Source organism: Pygocentrus nattereri, chromosome 19 (assembly GCF_015220715.1).
Source record: "Pygocentrus nattereri isolate fPygNat1 chromosome 19, fPygNat1.pri, whole genome shotgun sequence".
In the NCBI taxonomy this organism is placed as follows: Eukaryota; Metazoa; Chordata; class Actinopteri; order Characiformes; family Serrasalmidae; genus Pygocentrus; species Pygocentrus nattereri.
Genome location: NC_051229.1, coordinates 12,055,054 through 12,077,698, shown reverse-complemented (window position 1 = coordinate 12,077,698; position 22,645 = coordinate 12,055,054). Strand labels below are relative to the sequence as shown.

At 37.3% G+C, this 22,645-nt stretch overlaps 1 protein-coding gene across 1 annotated transcript in view; it reads left to right on the top strand.

Moving 5' to 3' along the window:
* The window catches only part of cntnap2b (contactin associated protein 2b), an 89,906-nt gene that overhangs the window by 42,888 nt on the left and 24,373 nt on the right, over nt 1–22,645 (top strand). The window contains exons 2-12 of the mRNA XM_017707397.2: nt 5,850–5,960; nt 7,415–7,608; nt 8,222–8,369; nt 10,026–10,229; nt 11,630–11,814; nt 13,938–14,081; nt 16,241–16,499; nt 17,096–17,245; nt 18,005–18,167; nt 20,964–21,070; nt 21,401–21,520. Coding sequence (XP_017562886.1) covers nt 5,850–5,960; nt 7,415–7,608; nt 8,222–8,369; nt 10,026–10,229; nt 11,630–11,814; nt 13,938–14,081; nt 16,241–16,499; nt 17,096–17,245; nt 18,005–18,167; nt 20,964–21,070; nt 21,401–21,520 — 1,785 coding nt within the window. The remainder of the gene's footprint in view (nt 1–5,849; nt 5,961–7,414; nt 7,609–8,221; nt 8,370–10,025; nt 10,230–11,629; nt 11,815–13,937; nt 14,082–16,240; nt 16,500–17,095; nt 17,246–18,004; nt 18,168–20,963; nt 21,071–21,400; nt 21,521–22,645) is intronic.

The window sequence follows — 22,645 nt, the reverse complement described above, 5'->3', positions numbered from 1 at the left end:
AATTGCAATTAGAGTGTCTACCATATGCCACAAATGCAGTTATTCAAGAGGTGTAGGCCCACACACAAAGCTTTAGATTTAAGGGGTTAAGATGGATGGATAGATGGAGAGATATATCCAAAAAGCTAAAGGTAAGTAAATTGGATGAATTAAAAATAGACAAACAGGATGCAAATGTTATACATTCTCTTATATACTGCCTGATATATGCTACTTTAAAAGGGGTTCTTTAGGTGTTCCTTAATAAAGACAATAATTATATATACAACTATACCACATATAATTACGATGGTGGAGAATATACTGTGTATATATTATTTAACTGTCTACAGATGGTCCTATACCACATCTTAAAGGATTCTGCTGTTGGTACAATTCAAAGAACCCCTTTTTGTCACTATTGTAAACTCTTTTTTTTAGGAGCTAATGTAATGTAAAGTATAATGTCCTCTGGAAAGATGTGCTAAACTGTGCAGAACTCAAAAATTAAATCACGGTGAGGGCACCTGTGCTGTTTGACGTGTTTGGTTTATCCTGAGCCTGAGGACTAATGCAGTCCAATCGATATCACTGCACTTTGAGCTTGTACCTGAGAGCCTGAGAGACTACAGGAGATACATATCAGCTTCCACAATTACATTTCTCAACGTTACTGTCTCTAATTCCTCCAAACCCAGCCTAGTGCACTTCGACCGGCACCTGTTGTTTAATCAGTTTATCTCAGAACGGTGTGGGTGTTTCTGTACATTTAATGCCATCGTTCTCTGACAAACTGGAGTACCTATTTAAACAAAGCTGAGCAGTTCTCCTTGACTGTACGATAAGATTAACTGATACATGCTGGGACATGCTTAAAAATCCAATGGTAACTCCTCAGTCCAACTATTATAATACACTACGATGGAATTTTGTGAAACTTGGTTCCTATTTGGAATTTTGATGATGAAGGCATAGTGTACGTTGAAATATTTTGCATATAAGAATATATAATCTCTGTTGGAGCAAAACCTTGTACTGCCAAAATGGTAATGTTAGTACTTTTCAGTTTAAACAACATATTTAAGTTAAAATTTTTAACTTTCTTTTGGTTTAAATGTACACAAAATGTACACAAAATGTAAAGAGCAGCAGACTAAACCGTAAACATGAAATGTGTCAGTGTGTGCATATAATTTTCTTACGTTCGGTGAGGGAAATGAGTATTCAGACACTTTTTTATCATCATCATCATCAAATACAGTGTAACAGAGGTATAGAATACCACTGCTGACTGCCACGCATCAACGGCTGGAAAGAAACACGGTTTGTATAAGTAAAATAGGGAGGGATGGGTAAAGCAAAAGGAAAATGGGAAGAAATGCCGTCTTGGCCATCATAAGAATCATCAACGCATCGTTCTTGTCAAACAGTCTGGCTTGATAAAAATTGACAACACGACCACCACTGATTCCTATTCTTAGCCAAATCTTCAAGTGTATGAAGCCATGCATGAATATGGTCTTTCGGGGCCCATCCAGGGAGACGGGAAGCTCCCACTTTACCTAGATTTTTAGTGCTATTCTTCATGCCTCTGGACCAGGTCATGGTTTGACCACCACAAGGCTTTTTCCAGTCCTTTCCTGCAGTAGAGAACAATACCCGCTTTGGTAGTCGAGTTTCTTCCATTCGCAGGGTGTGCCCGAGCCAACGCAGTATAGCTAGTTGGATTCTTTCAACTATCGAATATTGTCCTAGATCTTTCCCCAGGACGCAGAGCCTCACTTCTGCATTACTCACCTTATCACTTAGTCTTACTTCAGCTAACTGACGAAGACTATTGTGATCAAATACTGCTAGGCGTCACGATTCTTCGACACGCATCAGCCATGTCTCACGCCCATAAAGAAGGACTAGACGTACGGCGGCATTGTAGACACGCCCCTTAACTTGGAGCAACACGTCCTTCAGATTCCACAAGTGCCTTAGACCCGCATATGCCACTCTAGCCTTAATAATCCGTGAGCTAATTTCATCTTCGATCGACCCGATGTGAGATATATTACTTCCTAGGTATGTGAAGCTATCTACGATGGCTAACTGATGTCCAGCTAAAAATAAGGACAGTGGGTTTGCTGACCAATCTTGAAGGAGAACCTTACACTTAGCGGGAGCAAAGCGCATTCCAAAAGAACGGACTGCCTTCTCGAGCCTTTCCAATGCAATCTGGGCGCTTTCACTGCTTTCAAAAAGGCAGACTTTTTTGTTATTCGACCTTCAAATTCACACACAATGTTTTTGTACTTGCATGTATGAATAAAAATATATTTAAGAGCACAAAAAATCGTAAGAAAAAGTATTCAGACATCAGAAATAATAACATTAGCCCTGTTGCAAAACCGTCATTAGCAATTTCAGCTTCAAAACATCTTCAGTAAAGTAATTGGCTTTTTGCAGCATTGTGGTTCAATTGTGGTGCAAACTGTCTTCAATTCCCCAAAGTTATGAACCCTTCTGTTGGACTCACAGGTCCAAAATTCTCCATAAAGTTTCTAATATTGGATTCATATTAGGAGACTGGCTAGGTCAAGAAACATCATTACCATTTTAGAAACCAGTCTTGAGTTATTTTGGCTGTAAGTTTGGGGTCTTTGTCTGTTTCCCCAGTTTTCTCCGCAATTCAGTAACATACAATTCCACCCACTAGTTAGAACTCCCCCAGTCACATGATACCACCAGCGCAAGGATAGCAAAGGTTAGCACAGGCTTCCTCTGAGACCGCATCATTTCTAAATGCTGTTTGCAGATAAGCAGCTTCAGATAAGCATATCATGATGCTCTGTCCAGGTCCATGAACTTTCCAGTGGCATATCATTGAACTGTTTGAACTGGCTGGGATGGCCAAGGCCTTTACGTCTGTAGATACTTCATTTCTAATGTTGTTTAATACATTGACCATGATTGCTACTTGTTACAGGAAAAATTCCTAACCGATGGCAACATCTTTTATAATGACACCAGGTACATACATGTATATTTTAATATAGTGTCATATTTTTTCCCTATCAATTTTGTTATTCAAATGTATCTTTGTTTATGCTTAGGCAAACATATGTTTTGGTCATAATTATATATACAAAGGCAAACAATGTTATGTATGTAAAGTTGAGGTAGATATATGGACTGTAAGTATATTGAAATACTCAAAACCAAAATGTCTAATTGAGGGCTCAATAGTCCATTACAGTTATAGAAAAAAGGCAGGAATCGAATTACAGATACTAGAAAAATATTAGAAAAATAGAGTGATTATTTTGAGGATTACATTCAAACCATTTTTGCACATTTGTGTCCTGTTTCATTTTTATACTTATATTGCTAACATAGTAATCCTTTGGATTCAGTTATAGATTGTATATATATATATATATATATATATATATATATAGTTAAACATGTAATCTGTATAAGAAAATGACATCTTTATATTTATTTATTTCGTCCTCATGCTCTATATCTGCTGTCATGGCCACATTATTTGTTCAGGCTCTTTAGAAGTGAAGGACAATGCTTTTGCATTCCATCAAACAGGCTCATTACAGTGCAGACTATTTGTGAACTTTTGGAAATGCAGACTAATTCTGCTATAATTAAAATGCTAATGGAGCATTGCAGTCATTATCAGGCCTTCGTTCAGTGTCAATTATTGAAACATTTTCCATTTGGGTGATCGAGATGGCCTGAAAAGAAACCAATCACCGTTTGTTCTTATTGCAGTTCCTGAATTGCCTAGATGAACCTTTCAACCAACTGTGGAATCACAAGGAAATGAACAATTATTTATGGCCTGGCCTGTCTCAGGAAGTGTTAGAGCTAGCTTCCAGGAACATGTCAGATCTTTTCACATGCATAATAAGTCTGACAGAAATGATTCATCTGTAAAAGCACTGCAGTTCAAGAAGAATTACTTGAATTACTCAGATAATTGCACCGTTAATTGGTATGGGATTCAGACGTGTACTTTGAGGAGGTTTTTCTTAGAAATAGGCTGTAATGCCAGCAAGTCTGAATGGATTATCATTCACTTAGGCTACACCAGCACAGCACCTCATTTTCAAATTAGATTCTGTTAGGTTTCCAGGTTAATGCAGTAAAGATCAGGGCCCGGTTTTAAAGCAGAAAGGATCTGAAGTCAAAATGTAAGTGCGCTGTACCTTTTTATTGCATCCTGCCAAAGCATGTTTACTTTAAGCAGAGGCATGTTTTCTGTATGCTCTTTAAAAAGATGGTTCTTCAAAGGGTTCTTTAGTAAAGAAAATGGTTCTATATAGAACCATGAACACTTCAAGAACCCTTTGCATAATTGAAGGGTTCTTGGCATCTTGAAAGCGTTCTTTAGATTGATGGAGAATGTGTTGTGGATCTTTATAGGAGTCTATATAGCACCAAAAAGGGTTAAGCTACTGTTATGATTTCAGGCTTACAAAAAGAATACTTTTTGGTGATATATAGAACCTTTTTATGTACTATTGAACCCTTAAAGAACCATTTTTATGAGTAATAGGTGTGGTAAACACATGCTGAGGAATACGTACTATGGACGTAACGATACACATGTTAAGGTCAATGTTCAGTTTTGGGTCAGAAAAATAGCTTGTCCTTGTCCAAAGCAGTGCAAATGGGCTACTAACAATACAGAAACTTGCCTCAAATAAAACCATTCATACTATGGAGCAGTCTAACCAACACCTCATATCACAAATGTAAAGTTAAAGAATACCTAATGATGAACATGCCAGGTGGCAAAGCCTGTGACTGGTTGGTTCAACTACACAACTACAGTGATGTGAAGATTCTGTGGCTGTATGGTGCTTCACTGTGCTTGAGAGCCAGTTTTTGGAGTTAGATTTCCAGAGTTCTAGACTGTGCTGGACTGAGATACACTATAGTGAGCTGACTAGTCCAAGTTTTTGATATGACTGAAGACAGAAGCCACCCTCTACATCTAAACTCTCCTTCTTCATATTGAAACTCTTGGTGCCTGAAATCATGATTCACACAGATTATCATTGTTTGTTTGTGTACTTTGACCAGTAGTGATTTGAATGTTCATCTGTGTTTGGCTGGAAGCATGAATCATTCTAATGAATTTCACACCTTGAAATGTCACAGTAATAAAATGCGGAGGTAGAGAATTTACATCAGCTGCCCTTGGTTGCACAGGCAGTGTATGAGAACATGATGCAAATATACTGGGAAAGCAATGCATTATGAGGGCAATTATTATATTGCATATACTGTAAATGCACTTCAGTAGTGTTAGTATACACTTAAGACAATAAAGGACTATGGAGACTCTGAAACAGTAGTTTGGGAATTTTATCTGTTAGGATTTGTAGTCCTAGTTGGATACTGGAATTCAAGCTGTAAATACAATGAATAATAACTATAATTATATAACTATTTTAATAAGTACACTGTAAATGATCAGTTTGCTTAAAAACATTGAGAAACTAATTGCCTGATTTAACATGAAATTCATGAGCAATTTAAGTTAAACTTACAAACTGATAAAACAGTTCATTCTAAAGTAAAATAGTACATAACAGAATTGAAAGATAATATGTCTAAGTAGTATGTAAAAGACATTTGATAATATTTGGTTTTGCAATTTGGTTGTATTGTATTTTTCTGAAAACTGTAGTAATTTAAACTACTAACTTTTACAGTGTATAATTATTCATATAAATTTGGTAAATAATTACTATTTATAAATTAACTCTCACCAGAGATTAGGTACTGATTAGTCTTTAGTTGTTACATAGCTAATGATGATACAGGCTAACATTAGCTGTTTTTGCTTTTCTCTACAGAGCGGTGCGACGAGGTGCTGGCCACTCCTCTGCCCTACAGTGCTTTCAGCAGCTCCTCCATTCTAGGTGCTGATTTTGGTGCTGGCTATGCCAAACTGAACCGCAGAGTGGGTAAGGAAGCCCTTCTCCCTGTGACTTTCACATAGGCTTTAGTAGAAAACACCTGTTCACATTGATATGAGACCAGTATTCCTGATCTTTGAAGGTTAAGATGCTAAAAAGAAGAGCTTAGATGAGAATGAAAGGATAGCCACTGTGCTGGCATCTTCACTGGATGACATTTAGAAAAAGAGTATAAATAGTTTTCACAAAACCCATTTTTTCTGTTTATCCGTAGTTTCTCTTTCACAGGTTCAGCTTTTCATCCTTTTTCCACTCATGACATTGGATAGCCTGGGTGCTGTATAAGCTTACACTGTTTTGGAAACAAACTAGACAGGGGCAGAAACACAGTGGCAGATGGTCTATGGAGTCTCTGGCAAATATTATGAAGTGATAGCATGATAACGCAACTATTTGAAGAGTTTGTTTACAAAAAACGCTAAATGCCATCCTTTAAAAATGAGCTGGCTGTCATGAGTTATCCTTAAGACCTAGCACATTCTGAGCCTTAAACTGTTATTGTCCACTGTCAAGGTTTTTAATGTTCACATTTACCAGCAAAAGCAGTCAAATGCCAGCGCTGTTCTTGACCAGAACGCAATAAATTCATTCAGCAAATCAGCGCACAGTATTCAGGTCAGGTGGAGCAACACTGCTCTTAACTGGCAGAATCTCATATGGTTCCCTTCACCCCACGTAGTGTAGAACATAGGTTTTTAAATAATGGCTAATGCATCTAAACAGTGGACAGTACATCTAACAAAGAACCACTTTAGATTCAGCTATGTGTGCACAATCTAGCACCGGACAAACTGTGCAGTATTTCAGTGTAAATGCCAAAATTTCATAACTCACAAAGTGCGCTGTAAAGGGAGCATGAGCCATTTGAGATGATGATCTCATAGATGGTTAATACTGTTGATTAATGGGCTGTTTTTGCTGCAATTTTCAGTACTTTACCTGCTTGTTTTATGTTAAACAATGTTAAATATTAGACTTAAAACAAAACTGTATCCATTAAATGACTTTAACATGAAATATGAAATGAGCATTGGAGTTCTCTGCTTTAGCCAAAAAACTAAATTTAAATAAAAAAAATAATAAATTACCTGTATTTTGCAGTTATTTTTCTTAATCACAACAACACAACTGCAGTTTGATTGATATTACCTGAAATGCATGATAAAAACATTATTTATGATAATGCATTATAATGGAGATGTCGGTTTTTGCCATTGAACTCAGTTCATTTTTACATTACATGCACCTCAGCCTAGTGAATTATAGTGTAAGGAATGCCTGCAAAAATCCTAGCAATGTGTGAAAAAGCTAGCATATCGTGGAGGGGAATTCTAATTCTCATAATATCATTATAAAATGATGGCATGATAAAATAGACAGTACTTTCCTTACAATGGGGAAATGTTAGCACATGGTGATTCTTTGTTCTCCTCTCCTCTAAGGTAATGGAGGCTGGTCGCCACTGGACTCAGACAGGTATCGGTGGCTACAGGTGGACCTCAGAGGCAGGAAACAGATCACAGCCATAGCCACCCAGGGCAGATACAGCAGTTCTGACTGGACCAAACAGTACAGGCTCCTGTACAGTGACACAGGAAGTAACTGGAGGCCTTATCGGCAGGATGGCAACATATGGGTAAATAGAGTTTTGAATGATTTTTTAATCAGTTTACTTCATGCCATAGTCTTTTTTTCCCAACGTGTGTCATTTAACAAATCAATAGCTGTACATTAGAATTTGCCAAAATGTGTCATATTTGGGTTGTTCTCTGCAGTATTTTTTTTTATGTTTTTGGAATTATCTATCCAATTACAAACATACATTTTCAGCATTCTTGTCACAGAAAAAATTCATGCCTTTTGAAATATAAATCAATGTTATTCTAATCACTGAATGCCAATCATTCTCCCTTTTTGCATTTCTTTTTTGTATTGCTAATGACAGCAAGGAACTGAATTGATTCCCCTCAGCACTTGAGGGTCTTGGAGTGGAGTAGAATATTATTGCACTCATCATTCACTTGTTGTACAATTACGAGATAATGAATATTTTCTGAAAAAAAGACAAAAATTCACACAAAGCTAATGAACCAGAGTAAATTAGAATGGAGATTTAGCCTCCCTGAAGCAGGCTGCACTGAGGCATTCTGTGATAGATGTGTGCAGACTTTGGAGGCAATAATTGACAGTTTAGTTCTGCAAGGGGCTTCCATTATTACTTTTATGGGTCTGCTCTCTCCTCTCTTCAGACATTTTCAGGTAACTGGAACTCAGAGAGAGCCGTGCGCCATGAATTGCAGTACACCATAGTGGGCCGGTATCTGCGCTTTATTCCCCTTGAGTGGAGTGAGGAAGGCAGGATTGGTTTGAGAGTGGAGGCCTATGGCTGCGCTTACTGTGAGTGTCTGCTGAAATCACCAGGTGGAATCACACATTGTTGGCTTTTACAGAAGTAGTCTCCTATTTTTCAAGTTAATCTTTGCTTGCCACATCTATATGATATATATCATATCGTATTTGTCCTATATACATATCGTTGTTGTCAGAAGAAAACTTTGTATCTCCAAAATGGGAACCAAAAAGGAAAAAAAAAAAACACTTCACTTTTAATGTATGTCAATGGAACCAGACTTTTTTCCAAGTTGTTTTGTGTTGTTTCTTTTGGCCCATTCTTCATGCAATTTATACACAGTGTAAAGGGCAACAGGCATTTTCAAATTGTCAGAAAACTGAAAAACTACAAAAATAGAGACCTGAGGTTTTCTTGTGACAGCAGCAATATATATGTCTAAGTATAAGAAAGCTAAGTTTCTCTATACTTAATAAAAAAGCAAAGCGGAAAGCCATTGCTGCAAAACATGCTTATAACAGAAGCTAGTGTGGGTGCTCAAGAGGGTTTTAAGTGAAAGAGTTTTTAGTTTATTGTACAAGGGAAAATTCATATATGGTGCTGGGCCGAAGTCAGAAACCATACTTCATTTAATGCAAGTTATGCATAAGATGTTTGTGAGAAGATTAAGTATAATATAATATTATATATATATATATATATATATATATATATATATATATATATATATATATATATATATATGTATGTATATGTATGTATGTATATATATGTGTTATTATATATTATATAATAATATAATATATGATATATTAAAAGTTATAGAGAAAATTAAACAAAGAAGCTGCTAATGTTCTCAGAACAATGAGACCACCTCAGAGTTCATAACCTCAACATCAGTGAATGCGTTTCGGATTACTGGGAACGTGAGAATCAGAAAATGCAGCTTCTAAGACTGAACGCACTGGACACATTAAATACTGACAAATTCTGATATTTTATTCAGTTATTATGGTTTCTGTGTTATTTTTCTATTAAATATATTGTTAAATGTATTGTCTGTCCAAAGGAAAACAAGTATCTTCAAAATAGTAACTTTACAGGAGAGCATAAAAATGTTAGTTTCTTCTAAGCACCTTTGGAACATTTCTATTGGTCAAATCTTCATGAAATTTTCACACAATGTAAAGGCCATGCTTAAATGCTGTAGAAGTGTAAAAATCACAAAAAAATGGAGATACATGTTTTTCTTTGGACAGCGGTGATACAGTTTCTACTTTACTTTTTCTGATGTTTTACAAGTAATAACTTCTACTTTATGGTACATTGGAAATGAAGTAAATGAAAGGATGGTCTTTGGCTTTTGCATGGTGAGTTATTATTAAGCTATAAGGTTGAGCAATGGAGCTGTCAATGAGTTTGTGAAGATTAATCATTTTAATGCCTTTATTTTGTCAGGTATATTTGGATTCATCTTCTTCTTAGAATGAACTCATTGTCTTGCTTGATGACTTTAGTCAGATCATTGTTGATTTGCATGAGTGGGGATCTAGAGACATTTGACTTGCCTCAGTACTCCCAGTGGTCTTCTTCAGTTTTCTGAGCAGCATTCTCTTGTTAAATAGACTAATTATGGCTAGCACTGAATAAAAGCTATTAGGAACCCGCTGGTCTATGTTTCTTTCATCTCAATTTGGTTTAAGGGGCGGACGTGATCAATTTTGATGGCCAGGGAGTGATCTCCTACCGCTTTCGACAAAAGAAGATGAAGATCCTGAAGGATGTTATCTCCCTGAGATTTAAGACCAGTAAAGGAGACGGGGTTCTGCTTCATGGGGAAGGACAGCAGGGAGATTACCTCACTCTGGAGCTACGCAGAGCCAAGCTTGTGCTACAAATCAACCTAGGTAACAATATTTAGCTCTTAAGGGCAGCATGAAATGCTAAGCTGACTACGAATTCAACATAATGGATTAACGGGTAGTTTTTACTTTCATTCATTACCAGAAAGGTCAACATGTCTTTGAAATTTCTATAAAAAACTTAATAATACATAATTCACTATACAGCACTTTCAGCAGTCATGTCTTTTTTGCTACTGCTGTCATTTATTACCAGTGAACGTTCTTTGTAATTCTTGAGAATCCCTCAGATGTCCATAATGAGCCAGACCAAACTTTAAATCAATATCCCAGTAAATTAACTAATAATATAAACATTAACCAATAGGATTAGGGTTATATGACATGCATCATATACCAGCGTGATTGTATAGCTTATATTGTGTTTACGATACATCTTGGAATATATTTAAAATGCATTAGGGTCATGCTATGCCAATTTTCCTAGAGCCTGTTCAGTCACATTATGGATTTCTATGAAATGAGTCAAGCAAAAACCTTCAATTTAATTTAAAGAAACTCCGATGTTTTTTTGCTTCGGTTGTAAGTCATGAATTTTGAAAGTTTGCCCTATTATTATCAAAATTAAATCTTAAATTTGAAGATTAACTGCTTGCAAAATAACTAATTTCAACTGTTGAAATATTAACTGGGCAGTAGGTGCATACATAACAATAATTATAATAGTTTACTTTTAATCAACGTCTTTCATGCTAAAAAAAAAAAAAGGCAGTCACATTTTGTATAAAGGATCGCCTTACAAGAAGAAACACAAGGACACATGACCTCTCAAAATAGGATAATTAAAGGTTAATTTGAAAATCATTTCTCTATAGTTTTACCACACACACATCTTCTAAGCCACTTCTCCTTCTGGGTCGCGAGGGGTGCTGGAGCCTATCCCAGCCGTCTATGGGCAAAAGGCAGGATACACCCTGGATAGGTCGTCAGTCCATTGCAGGGCTTTAATAAATACATCTTATTCAAAAATTATTAAGCCACAAAATAGTTACAGCGCATGGGTATATATTTTAGATTTTAATCGGACATAACTGCCTTTATTCCTTTATTTTAAAAAATCTACGGTCAAAAAAACTTTTTTGTAGTTGTGAAGCCAATTTGATGAGTAATTCATAAATTTGCTATATATGTGGAAATATTTACATCCAGATAATATTACAGCTCAGTTAAGTGACACTGTTAGGGGGTAGCCTCTTATACTCATTGGAACCTCTGCTGGCTTCAAAATGCACTTTGTCATATAGCTTCAGAGTCTTTGCTTGTCTTCTTTTTCCATGGAAGGTCTTAATCTCTCTAATTACAAAGAACACAGTCTCATTAGATTTAAAGATGAGATGCTTAATGTTCTCTCTGATGCCTCGTTCGCTGACATCTTTCCACTCCAGGTAGCAACCAGTATGGCTCCATCCAGGGTCACACCTCGGTCTCCAGTGGCAGCCTTCTGGACGATGACCACTGGCACTCTGTGCTGATCGAGAGATACAGACGCAGTGTAAACTTCACCCTGGACCAACACACGCAGAGCTTCCGCACCAATGGCGAGTTTGACCATCTCGACCTGGACTATGAGGTCTGGACATTTCACACTTCCAGCTTTGGTGCATGCTAGTGAAGTTCAATATGCAAGCTATTACCGGCTTTCCAGTGGCACTATGTTTTGCATTTCTGAGGTGATTTTTCATCGTTATTGGTAACTTTTGAGGGTGCATCTGGGATTATTATTCATTTATAAGAGTGGAAAGGAATCTATGGGGAGATTTTTAAATTAGCCTCCAGCTTTCTCTCTGCAGCCCCACTGCCTGTCCCATGAGTCAGCTCCTGCACGGGCCAGGGCACGAATACATGAATACAAGTATGAGTTATTGCTGAAATATAATAATGCAGCCTATACTCTCTCTCTTGCTTTCTCTGTTGTGGCACATTTCTCTCTCATTTCACTTCCTATGGCTTGTTGCTGATGCTTTCTGTTTAATCATATCCCCCTTCCATATCATCAAAAAATGTAAGACAGTTGAAATAAGTAAACATATCTGTTATTTGGAGTGTTCACTGTGTGGAGGGGGGTTTACAAGCTTAAGTGAAGCTAAAGAAATGATTGAGAGCCAGTAGCTGAAGACTGAAGCAATGCCCAAAAAGGCTGATCCTGCTAATGATGAATAAAATCTAGCCAGCACCAATTAGCATCTTTGCACTATGTAGTTGCTCAGTAGATTGTTAGCATGTTCTGCATTTCTTTAGTGGTGCAGTTTGAGAAATAGGAAAGAATCAGCTAAGCTAAAGATTAATGTAATGCCCAAAAAAAGCAGGTGTTGCTAATGATGCACAAAAGCTAGTAAGAATGGGAGTGTACTGATGTTCCGAAGGCTACTTTATGTTCACTTTGGTCCTTAAATAAAACAAAAAACCTCAACATGACACATTAAGGAGACCCATGGTTGAGGTGACCATAGGTCATACAAGGGACAAGCATTTTTTAAAAAGTGGATTCACTCATTGAGCCAATTTGCTAGCTACACAATTGGACTGTTTCCTAGATATTTCAATAAGCAAATAAGGAGCCCTGGGAACATAGGACTCCAACAACATGTATCTCCTTTTTTGTGGATTTATTTGTGATTTCCCTTACATCTGTGAAAATGTCATGACGAATGGACAAATAGAAATACTCCAAAATCGATTGGAATGAACCCTCTTTACATTAACTTACGTTAAAAGTTCACAATGTTTTTCCCTCCTAAGTAACTATTTCGGAAATATATGTTTTTCTATAGACAGCGTCAGTTTGATTAGTTATACACTTTGAGAAATAAGAGAGAATCAGATTTAAACTAAAGGGTAAAGTAATGCCCAAAAAAGCTGGTGTTGCTAAAGATAAGGAAAAGCTAGCAGGGACAAGTTAGTGTCATGACACCATGCTGCACAACAGATTGTTAGCCAAATGCTGCAATACTGTAGGTTAGGGATGGATGATTAAATTGGCAGAAAATTGCTTTAGGTAATGTTATTGGCATCATGTTTAGGTTTGATCAAAATTTCAAACCAATATTTGATGACATGTTCACTGTATTACAGAGGTTGGGTGGCACTGGGCTGCTGAGCTGGGCTACAGTGTCAGATTTTATTCATTTTACTGTATTTGTAACCCTACAGAAAAATAAATGTTACATTGTCTTGTAATGCTAGTCCCAATTTCTGAATTTTATAAATGTTTATGCATCCGCATTTGTATTGACACTGACAGATATGTATATGAAAAATATCAGATATCAGCATTAGTTCAATAATTCAGCTTCTGAGAGAGAAATTAGCAACCTAAGACAGAATGATGCCCATAAATGCTGTTGCTGAAGCTCGGAGGACCAGATAGCATCATGATATCATTGGCTAACTTTCCAGATTACTAGCCCTTTCCTGCATACCACTGTATTAAAATCACAGATATTAACATTTGTTCAACAATTCAAGTTGAGAAATAAAACAGAGAGATTGGCCAATGGTCTGAAAGGCTCTCTGGCTAATTGTCAATTAACACTAGTAACAGCATAATATAATAATAATAATACAATAACAGCTAGTGACACTAAAGACCAGTTAGCATTGTGACAGCTCCCTGCTACATTACTAGCCAATTCCTGAACACTACTGTAAATGTTCTGCATTTGCTCATATTTCTGTCTGTACATCCGATCACAGATCAGTTTTGGAGGAATGCCTGTGTCAGCTAAGCCTAGCTCTGGCGGCCCACAGAATTTCGTCGGCTGCATGGAGGGCATCCACTACAACGGAGACAACATCACCAACCTGGCCCGCAGGAAGAGAGTGGACACATCCAGTTTTGTAAGGGTCTAATTTGCATCTCTATTTTTAACTGAGTGCTGCAGAGCGTATAGGTTGCTAAGGGGTTTATACTGCATATATGCTTCAGCGTTGGCACTGGCAGATTGTCCAAGCTCTGGACATTTATAGACCGAGCTTATTTCTGATTTACAGCACAGTGTATGTTCATTGTTCCTTTTAGTTTGTTGTTTATTTATTGATCCTTCAGGACATGTTCAGAGTCTTTACAAAGCTTTTAAACTGTTTTAATATACTGTGTATGATATTTGCAGTGCACTAAGCTTTGGAACGTTTGTTTTTGACAGTGTAAGTCTTTTTTTTTTTCAGTTCTATTCACTTTTCTACCTGGTTTCTTCTGCCCTGTGATTGAGCTTCCCCTAAAATGTACTTCAGTACTGTGCAAATGTCAGAGACCACCCTTCATTTAATTTCCAGTCAAAACAGCCATTAAGTACTAGTTATTCATTTTTCTCAGGAGTAGTAAGTAATAGTAAGGAGAAGACATGTATTTAACAGAAAGTTACATGGAATTCTCAACAATTCTCTTCTGCTTCTCACAACCCAAGTAAACCCAAACACATTCATTGATGTTCAAGTCTGGAGCTTTCAGTTCTGTGTATCTGATGGTGTCAGTTATGGTGGTCTACCAGGTCTTGCACAGTTGTTAGGAGTCCTATTTTCTCTGTAGCTTTTACTCCTTTTTTAACTTTTTGGAAATTCCTATTTTTTCATTTATTTTCCTTCGATTTTCCTCACCTTTTTGCAAATGTGGATGATCTTATATTTAACTTCCTCAGAAATATCTCCTATAAATGAATAGCTTGTGCTTAATGGTCTTTTTGATTAGAAACAAAAAATAATAATAAAAGGTGGTTTCTGACTTTTTGAACGGTACTGTATGTGTGTCTACACTGCAAAATATGGTATCTTGTCAAGTGGAATGATCTTATAAATAGTCAATAAATCTAATACTTCTCCTGTTGAGATTCTTGTAAGCTTAATTTAAGATTCTTTACTTTATTTCTAGACATTTTTGTACTATATTGGCACATCATTTTGCTTGATAAAAGCAAAACATAATAAAATTGCATAAAACAAGTGAAAAGTGTCTAGAAATAAGCTAGATAATTTTATAATAAGTGCACAGCCATCTCAAAGTGGGAAATATTAGATCAACTAGATTTAAGATCATTTCACTTCATAAGATGTTCTTTTTTGCAGTGTTTGTCTGTGTGTGCGTGTGTTGTGTTATGTTCTCAGATAGAGGCCCAGCTGAGAAATGTTGTGTAGTGTGAGTGAATCCACTCCTGTGCAATCACAAACCTATTTCATGTAAATAACCCATTAATGTAATCAGTGACCCCCCCTTTAACTGTAACGTAATTAGTATACAAGTAAATCCCTTCTCCTAAATTCATACATATCCCATGGTGTTGTAACCCAATGAGTTATTTGATACCCCAAATAGCACAATGTACCCAGTATAACCCCAGTGTTTTGTGTCAGGATGAATGTCCTCAGTTGTTTAAACTACACATTATTATTCTCCTGATTCTACAGTCCACACACAGAACCTAAGCCTCAAAGCAGCGCATTTGGAATTTGTGATGTCAGGAAAACCAACACATTGACGGATATCTGTCTATTCAGTCTATTATTACATATATCTGTCTATATCTGTCTATTCAGCAGCTATGCCTATTCACATTGAAATTATAAGTAGTGTTTCAGTCTGGACTGCTTTTCCAAAAAGCCATAATAAAGGGCAGCCAATAAAAACAGAGCTTATTTACATATATAAGTCTTAAAGGCCCAGAAGCAAAAGGATAGAAAATTGACATAATTTTTCGGTATAAAAACTGGCAGAAGTAGCATAAGTGGGATACAAATAAAATACAATAAGAAAGCAGGTTATGAGCCAAACAATGGCCAAAAATGTATATAAGTAGGAATGTCCATCAAGCTCTGTTTCTTACTGTGAGAGGCCAGCTGACAATTTAAAAAATGCATTACCATCATGCAAATTGCCAACTAGTCATTTTCACTTCATTAAGAAAGTGAATTTTAATGTATGGTTTTTTAAAATTGTAATTGGATTGAGTTGAGTAATTATTACAATCCTACATTCAGTTCACTGTGTCGTGTTTCTCATGTCCCAGCGTAACCTGACCTACACCTGCCCAGTCTCACAGACGTTTCCAGCCTTCTTTAACTCCACTAGCACACTGCAGCTTCCAGGCCAGAGTGAAGCAGACACAGTGTCGGTCAGCCTGCAGTTCCGCACATGGAGCCCCAGCGGTCTGCTGCTCTTCACCCCGCTCATGCCTGGAGGTGTGGAGCTCAGTCTAGTGGAGGGTAAAGTGGTGGTGCACATCTACATATCACAGGGCAAGAATGCACGTGTGGACATCTCCTCAGGTAACAGCACAGTCACATGACACTTTACAAGGCACATTTTGCATGCTGAATTACAATATTCATTGAGGGTCTCTACTTAAAACCCTGTTGCTGTTATCACCAGCAATAAAGAAAAGGAATTTGCAATTAGATATTATTTATCACTCTTCCTTCGTTAAAACAACCAGAGAAATCCAGTTGGAGGTGTAGATTCTAAAGTTTTAATCACTACCACAATAATATGCTCACAAGTAAGAGATATTTTATTTATGACTGAAAGTAATCAGAAAAAATAGCTGCCATCAGCCAATCAGATTTCAGTAGGCATTTGACAGGTTTGGCACTGGCAGATCATCATGAAACCTGATTGGCATGGCCATGTATTGACTGTCCATTAGCAATTGAAATTTTACAATTGACCATTTATTGACAAGTACATTTTTGTGTGTGTTGCTTGTAGACTTGAAATAAAGTTCCAATTATACAATTATGTGAGAGAAAATTTTACAAGTTACTGCTTTAATGCTAAGCTTATAAGGGTTACAGAGTTGAACATTTGTAAATGGTTAATGAATGTTCATTCAGGATTAACTTGACTGAAATGTTTTTCTGCCCAGGTTCTGGCCTTAATGATGGACAGTGGCACAGTGTTCATTTCCTGGCTCTGGAGAGCTTCGCAATGCTGACCATCAACGGTGATGAGACATCTTCTGTAAGAGCCTCTCTGCCCATTCAGATCCGGACAATAGGAGATTACTACTTTGGAGGTGATTTTTTTCATACTCATAAGAACATGTTGAATGATAGCAGCAAGAGTGAAAGGGAAGGTTTACAAGACAGTAGTGCATCCTGCTATGATGTATAGTTTGGAGACTGTGGCTCTGTCTAAAAGACAGGAGGCTGAGCTGGAGATGGCTGAGATGAAGATGCTGAGATTTTCGTTGGGAGTGACAAGGATGGACAGGATTAGAAATGAGCAGATCAGAGGGACAGTGAAGGTGGAGCAGTTTGGAGATAAAGCCAGAGAGGCCAGGTTGAGATGGTTTGGACATGTGTTGAGGAGGAATAGTGGATATATTGGGCAAAGAATGTTGGAGATGGAGCTGCCAGGTAGAAGGAGAAGAGGTAGACCTCAGAGAAGGTTTATGGATGTAGTGAAGGTGGACATGGAGATGGAGTCCAAAAGACATGCAGTCAGGTCAATTGTGTAAAATGATCAAATTGTAAGTCGCTCTGGATAAGAGCGTCAGCCAAATGCTAATGTAATGTAATGTAATGTAATGGCTGGTGTGAAAGTAGAGGAGGCTATGGATAGAGCAAGATGGAGGCAGATGATCCGCTGTGGCGACCCCTAAAGGGAGCAGCCGAAAGAAGAAGAAGAAGATAAGAACATGTTGAATATGACTGTTGACATGTCATTTTGATTGTACTGATCAAGTTGCCTATTTGCAAACTTATTAAATCAGAATGAAATCTTTCAGTAGTGGAGAGTCCAGTTTTCATTCAGTTTTGTTTCTGACTTGCAGGCTACTTCCCACGGACGGACCTCTCTCCATCTCAGCGCTCCTTCCAGGGCTGCATGCAGCTTATCCATGTGGACGGAGAACTGGTGGACTTGCACGCTGTGGAGAAGGGCATGCTGGGAAGTTTTGAGAATGTCAGCTTAGACATGTGTGCCATTATAGACAGGTGTGTATACATATGCATGCAAATTCAGATCAAAATCACATCATTAGCCAAGCGCACTAGACAAAGAACTTTGCTAGGTCAAACTGATGATTACATGACCGAAAGATACAAATAGTAATCAAATAAGTAGAAACAAGCTATATTACATGCACACAGGTGGGGCTGTATCCATGTTTAATATTAGTGTAGTGGTGTGCCCCTTGAGCTGGGTACAAACCTCCGATCTCCAACACAAATCCCCAAGCTAGTGAGTCTGCTGATCTGCCACTTACAAAGCACCCGCACAGCTCACCTAGCTAAAATACTTTGTGTGATGATTAGGGAATGCTAACTGTTTTAGCTGTTTTTCTAAAGAGGTTGCTCTAAAGAGCTTCTTCTTAGGGCTTTATTTGGTTGTTGTTCGGTGGTTGCTGATGTGTTGTTAGGCCACTGCTGCAGAATTCCAGGTGGTTACTAAGATGTTGCTGGGCCATTTCTGCGGCATCCCAAGGGGTTGCTAAGGTGTTGTCAGGCCACTGCTATGGTATTCCAGGTGCTTGCTATGGTGTTGCTTGGCCATTGGTCTCAATTCCAATGAGAGAAAACTGTATTTGAACAAATGATGTATGAACACCATAAATCAAATACATTGGTTAAAAAGGCACAAGCGACATGTTCAGGTATCCTACAAAATTTCACATTTCCATCACAAAAGCTGTAGAAGGAGCAGCGCTGCAAATTTTGACCATAGAATAATGAGTACAAAAAAATGACGAACAATATGTTGCCTTTTTAAGCCTTTTTAAACTTTGAAAATATTGAGGTTAATAGATATTGAAATGTAAATGTGTAGTTGTTTTTTACAGTGCAAAGCAGATAACCTGCAAACACATGAACATGCATGTGTCTTTATAGCATTTACTGCCATATTGAATAAAAGAACATAAGCTAGGACCTTCTGTCTTAAGGGATATGATAATATCATGAGAACGATCACGACAAAATCTAAACCAGTCCATTTTTGATATAAGACTCCATTCGTTGGGCCTCATTCACCAACCATTCATAAGAAGAAATTCCTTCCGAAAACCCACTTATGCAGTTTTCACGAAGATTCCTACATTCACCAGTGGTTTCTTATGTGGGACTTGTTCTTAGTTAAGAACAGAATCTACACACACTCAAGAACACAAACCTGCAAACAATTCTTCCGTTTTAAGAACACATTATAAATCTGATGTAGATTTTTTCTTATGACTGTTCTCAAGAACACATTTAAGCAAAAACCTAGGAAGATATTGGTGAATGAGGCCCATTGTATCTTTAATCAGATCTCAAATGATATGCCTACACTATACACAGACAACTGGTTTCAGTCAGAAGCACTGCATCCTTGTCTTTTGTTTACCTTTATCTATTGTTAGGTGACAGTGCAGCCATAAGTGGTGAGGATAGGAGCTCAGTGACAGCTTGTTAATACTTCATTTACATAAGCAGTTTTATAGCAGTGGAGCAGAACTATCTCTGGTTCTGATGTCATTGATTTAACACAGCAGGATTTCATCTTCAAAGCCCACCTTCACATGCCCGGTGCTGTTTGATCACGCTGACAGCTTCTATACTCAGGAACAAGAGAGAACAACCCACTGATCTAACACTACACAGAACTGTCTCTACTGAGTACCACACCTACAGTATTGCAGATGTTACAATTCCCATAGAACCATCACAGCAAGACACCAGCCATAATGAACAAAATATGGGCCATACGTAACTCTCACACAAACACATGCACATACTCATTTATCATAATGCACTGAGAAAAATAATGCGTAATTCCCACATGAAGAAAATATACTGCATCAAGACAATTACTGTCAAAATTATGTAAAGTAAAGGACAAAATTGTTTGTTTTTATTCACATGGATTTAATGCTCTATTTTTGTCAGTACGTTGCTTAACTAAGAGCTTTTTAAGTGCAGGACAGTGTGAGTGCTTTAGATAGCTGTGAATCACACTATTACAGCACTGTGCAGATGTCAGAGACCACCCTTCATTTATTTAATTTTCAGCAAAAACATCCTTTAAGTGTAAATTATTCACTTTTCAGATGAGGTTAGACATAAAATAATCCACTTGCATAAGGAAAAGAAATGACAAAGAAAAGTTTTCAAAACTGAAATTTTCAAAGAAATTCTTAAAATACAGAGAAAATGGGACTCCTAATATCTGGAAAGCCTGGTATATCACCAGCAGTGTTCCTATCAGATTAACAGCTCTTGAATCTTTCATCTTTGAGAGAGAGGAGAAAATCAAGCTCCACTCTTGCTTCAGATCTGATGTTTCTGTCCATCCTTGCGCTGTGAGAAGACAGCTCCGCGCTATGAGTCTGAAAGGATGTGTAAGGAGTTAAGGAGCCCTTGCAGAGAAAAGGAAACATACTAAAAAGAACATTTGCAAATCAAACAAAGAAGCAGCTGTCGTTCTCAGAAAAAAAACTGGACTGACCACCCCAGAGTCCAGACTGCAACACCCCTGCTTTTGGAATTATTTGGACTGTGTGAAGCAGAAAATTCAACCAATTTCTAAGACTGAACTGAAGATGTGGGAAAAAATCCCTTCTTTGAAAAGCTAAACACAACCTTCCCAAAAAGAATGGCAGCTGTTCTAAAGGCAAAGTATGGATACTGTTAATACTGAAAACTGTGTATTATATTTAGTTGCTGAGTCTTCTGTGTCAGTTTCGGTTAAATATGAAGCTTTCATATGTGTGAACATGTATGAACATTCTAATAATTGGTCCTGTACCCTTGCAGGTGTGTCCCTAACCACTGTGAGCATGGAGGCAGGTGTTCTCAGACTGGTGACACGTTTAAATGCTCCTGTGATGGCACTGGATACACTGGAGCTACTTGCCACACATGTATGCATCTTAATTAGATCATCAGTATACTGTGTGCATGGGATGTGTCCTGTTTATTTCCTTGTTTAATTCTAATGTTTTCCATTCATCCAGGTGGGATTAGCAAGTTGCCTTTGCTAATGCTCTTAGTAACACATAGGAAACATATCTAGAAAAAAGTATCACAGTCCATGTGTGAAATGTTCTTTAGGTATAGATGTGTGTTCTCTCTTTCTCTCTCTTTGCTCTGAATTTAGCTGAGTGTGTACAAAAAAAAAGTGCTGTAGCAGTTATTACAGGAGAGTGTGTGTGTTAGCATTTGCTAATATGCTTACGGCTGTTCTCCTGCAGCTGTCTATGAGCAGTCCTGCGAGGAGTATAAGCACCTGGGCCGAACCTCCGACTCATACTGGATTGATCCGGATGGGAGTGGACCCCTGGAGCCATTTAAAGTCAGCTGCAACATGATGGGTGAGAGACAAAATCCCTGTTTGCACAAGACTGTTGTGTTCTCAGAGCTAGATGTGTATGAATGCACGTAAAAATAGTTTTATTGATTACAACATTCCAAAATCAGCACAGCTGAATCACCACCTTTAGATGAAAGCGTCAGCTGCATTTGCAATGATGTGATGCATTATAACATTATAATCAATTCTAATAATATTAAACAAAGTTTGCACTCTTTTCGTCTAAAATAAAAATCCGGGACCATTTTCAAACATTTCAAACATCCCTAAAAGATTAGCGTATTGTTATTTCACTACTGTGAATATATACTGCTCCAGTCACATTCATTTATTCAGTACATCTTTTAAAAATGCTTCATACTAAATTAATCCTGGCAAAAACTGAAGATTTCATTGATTCATTGAATCATATCACGAAGATTTGTTAGCAAATTGAATCACTGAAAACAGAGATTAATACCTCTCAGTATTATACAATATTTCTCAGTATTTTTCATTACTGAAAACTGCAGAAAAAAACATGTGAATTGCCATTTCTTAAACATTTCATTATATTCTCTCTCTTTTTTACATTTTTTCTTAAGTATGGAGGCTCCCAAAGAAGCATTTTTCTTCTCTGTGGCTCATGTGTATTGTTCAACCTCAAATGTGTGACTCCGAACATTAAACAATATAAAATGACAGTTGATGTTTTACAGCGATGTTGACTTTAGGGTTTTAAATTCCCACCTTAGTGGCACTGTTAATGACACATTACATTCACCTTAGACAGCTAGGTGCAATGTTAGGGTAAACAATACTACTAGTAAATGTAATGTTTGGACTAGTGCTGTCACAATTACTTAATTAAAACCTATTACTCGATTAAAATTTCAATAGATTTTTAGTTTGTAGTTATTAATTGAACGTATTTAGAATGAAGGGTTTGTTTTAACATATCTAGACTAAACAGCTCAGCAGACAGCTAACAGGCTGAGACATTATTCCAGTAATATCTAGAGATAATAAACAAAGTAAAGAATTTGACACATGAATGTCTAGCACTAGTTTCAAATGCTGAATGTCAATGAGGACCTTTCAGGCCAAAGTTAAAAAATCTATCTCTCTGAATTCAGTTGATGAAGGC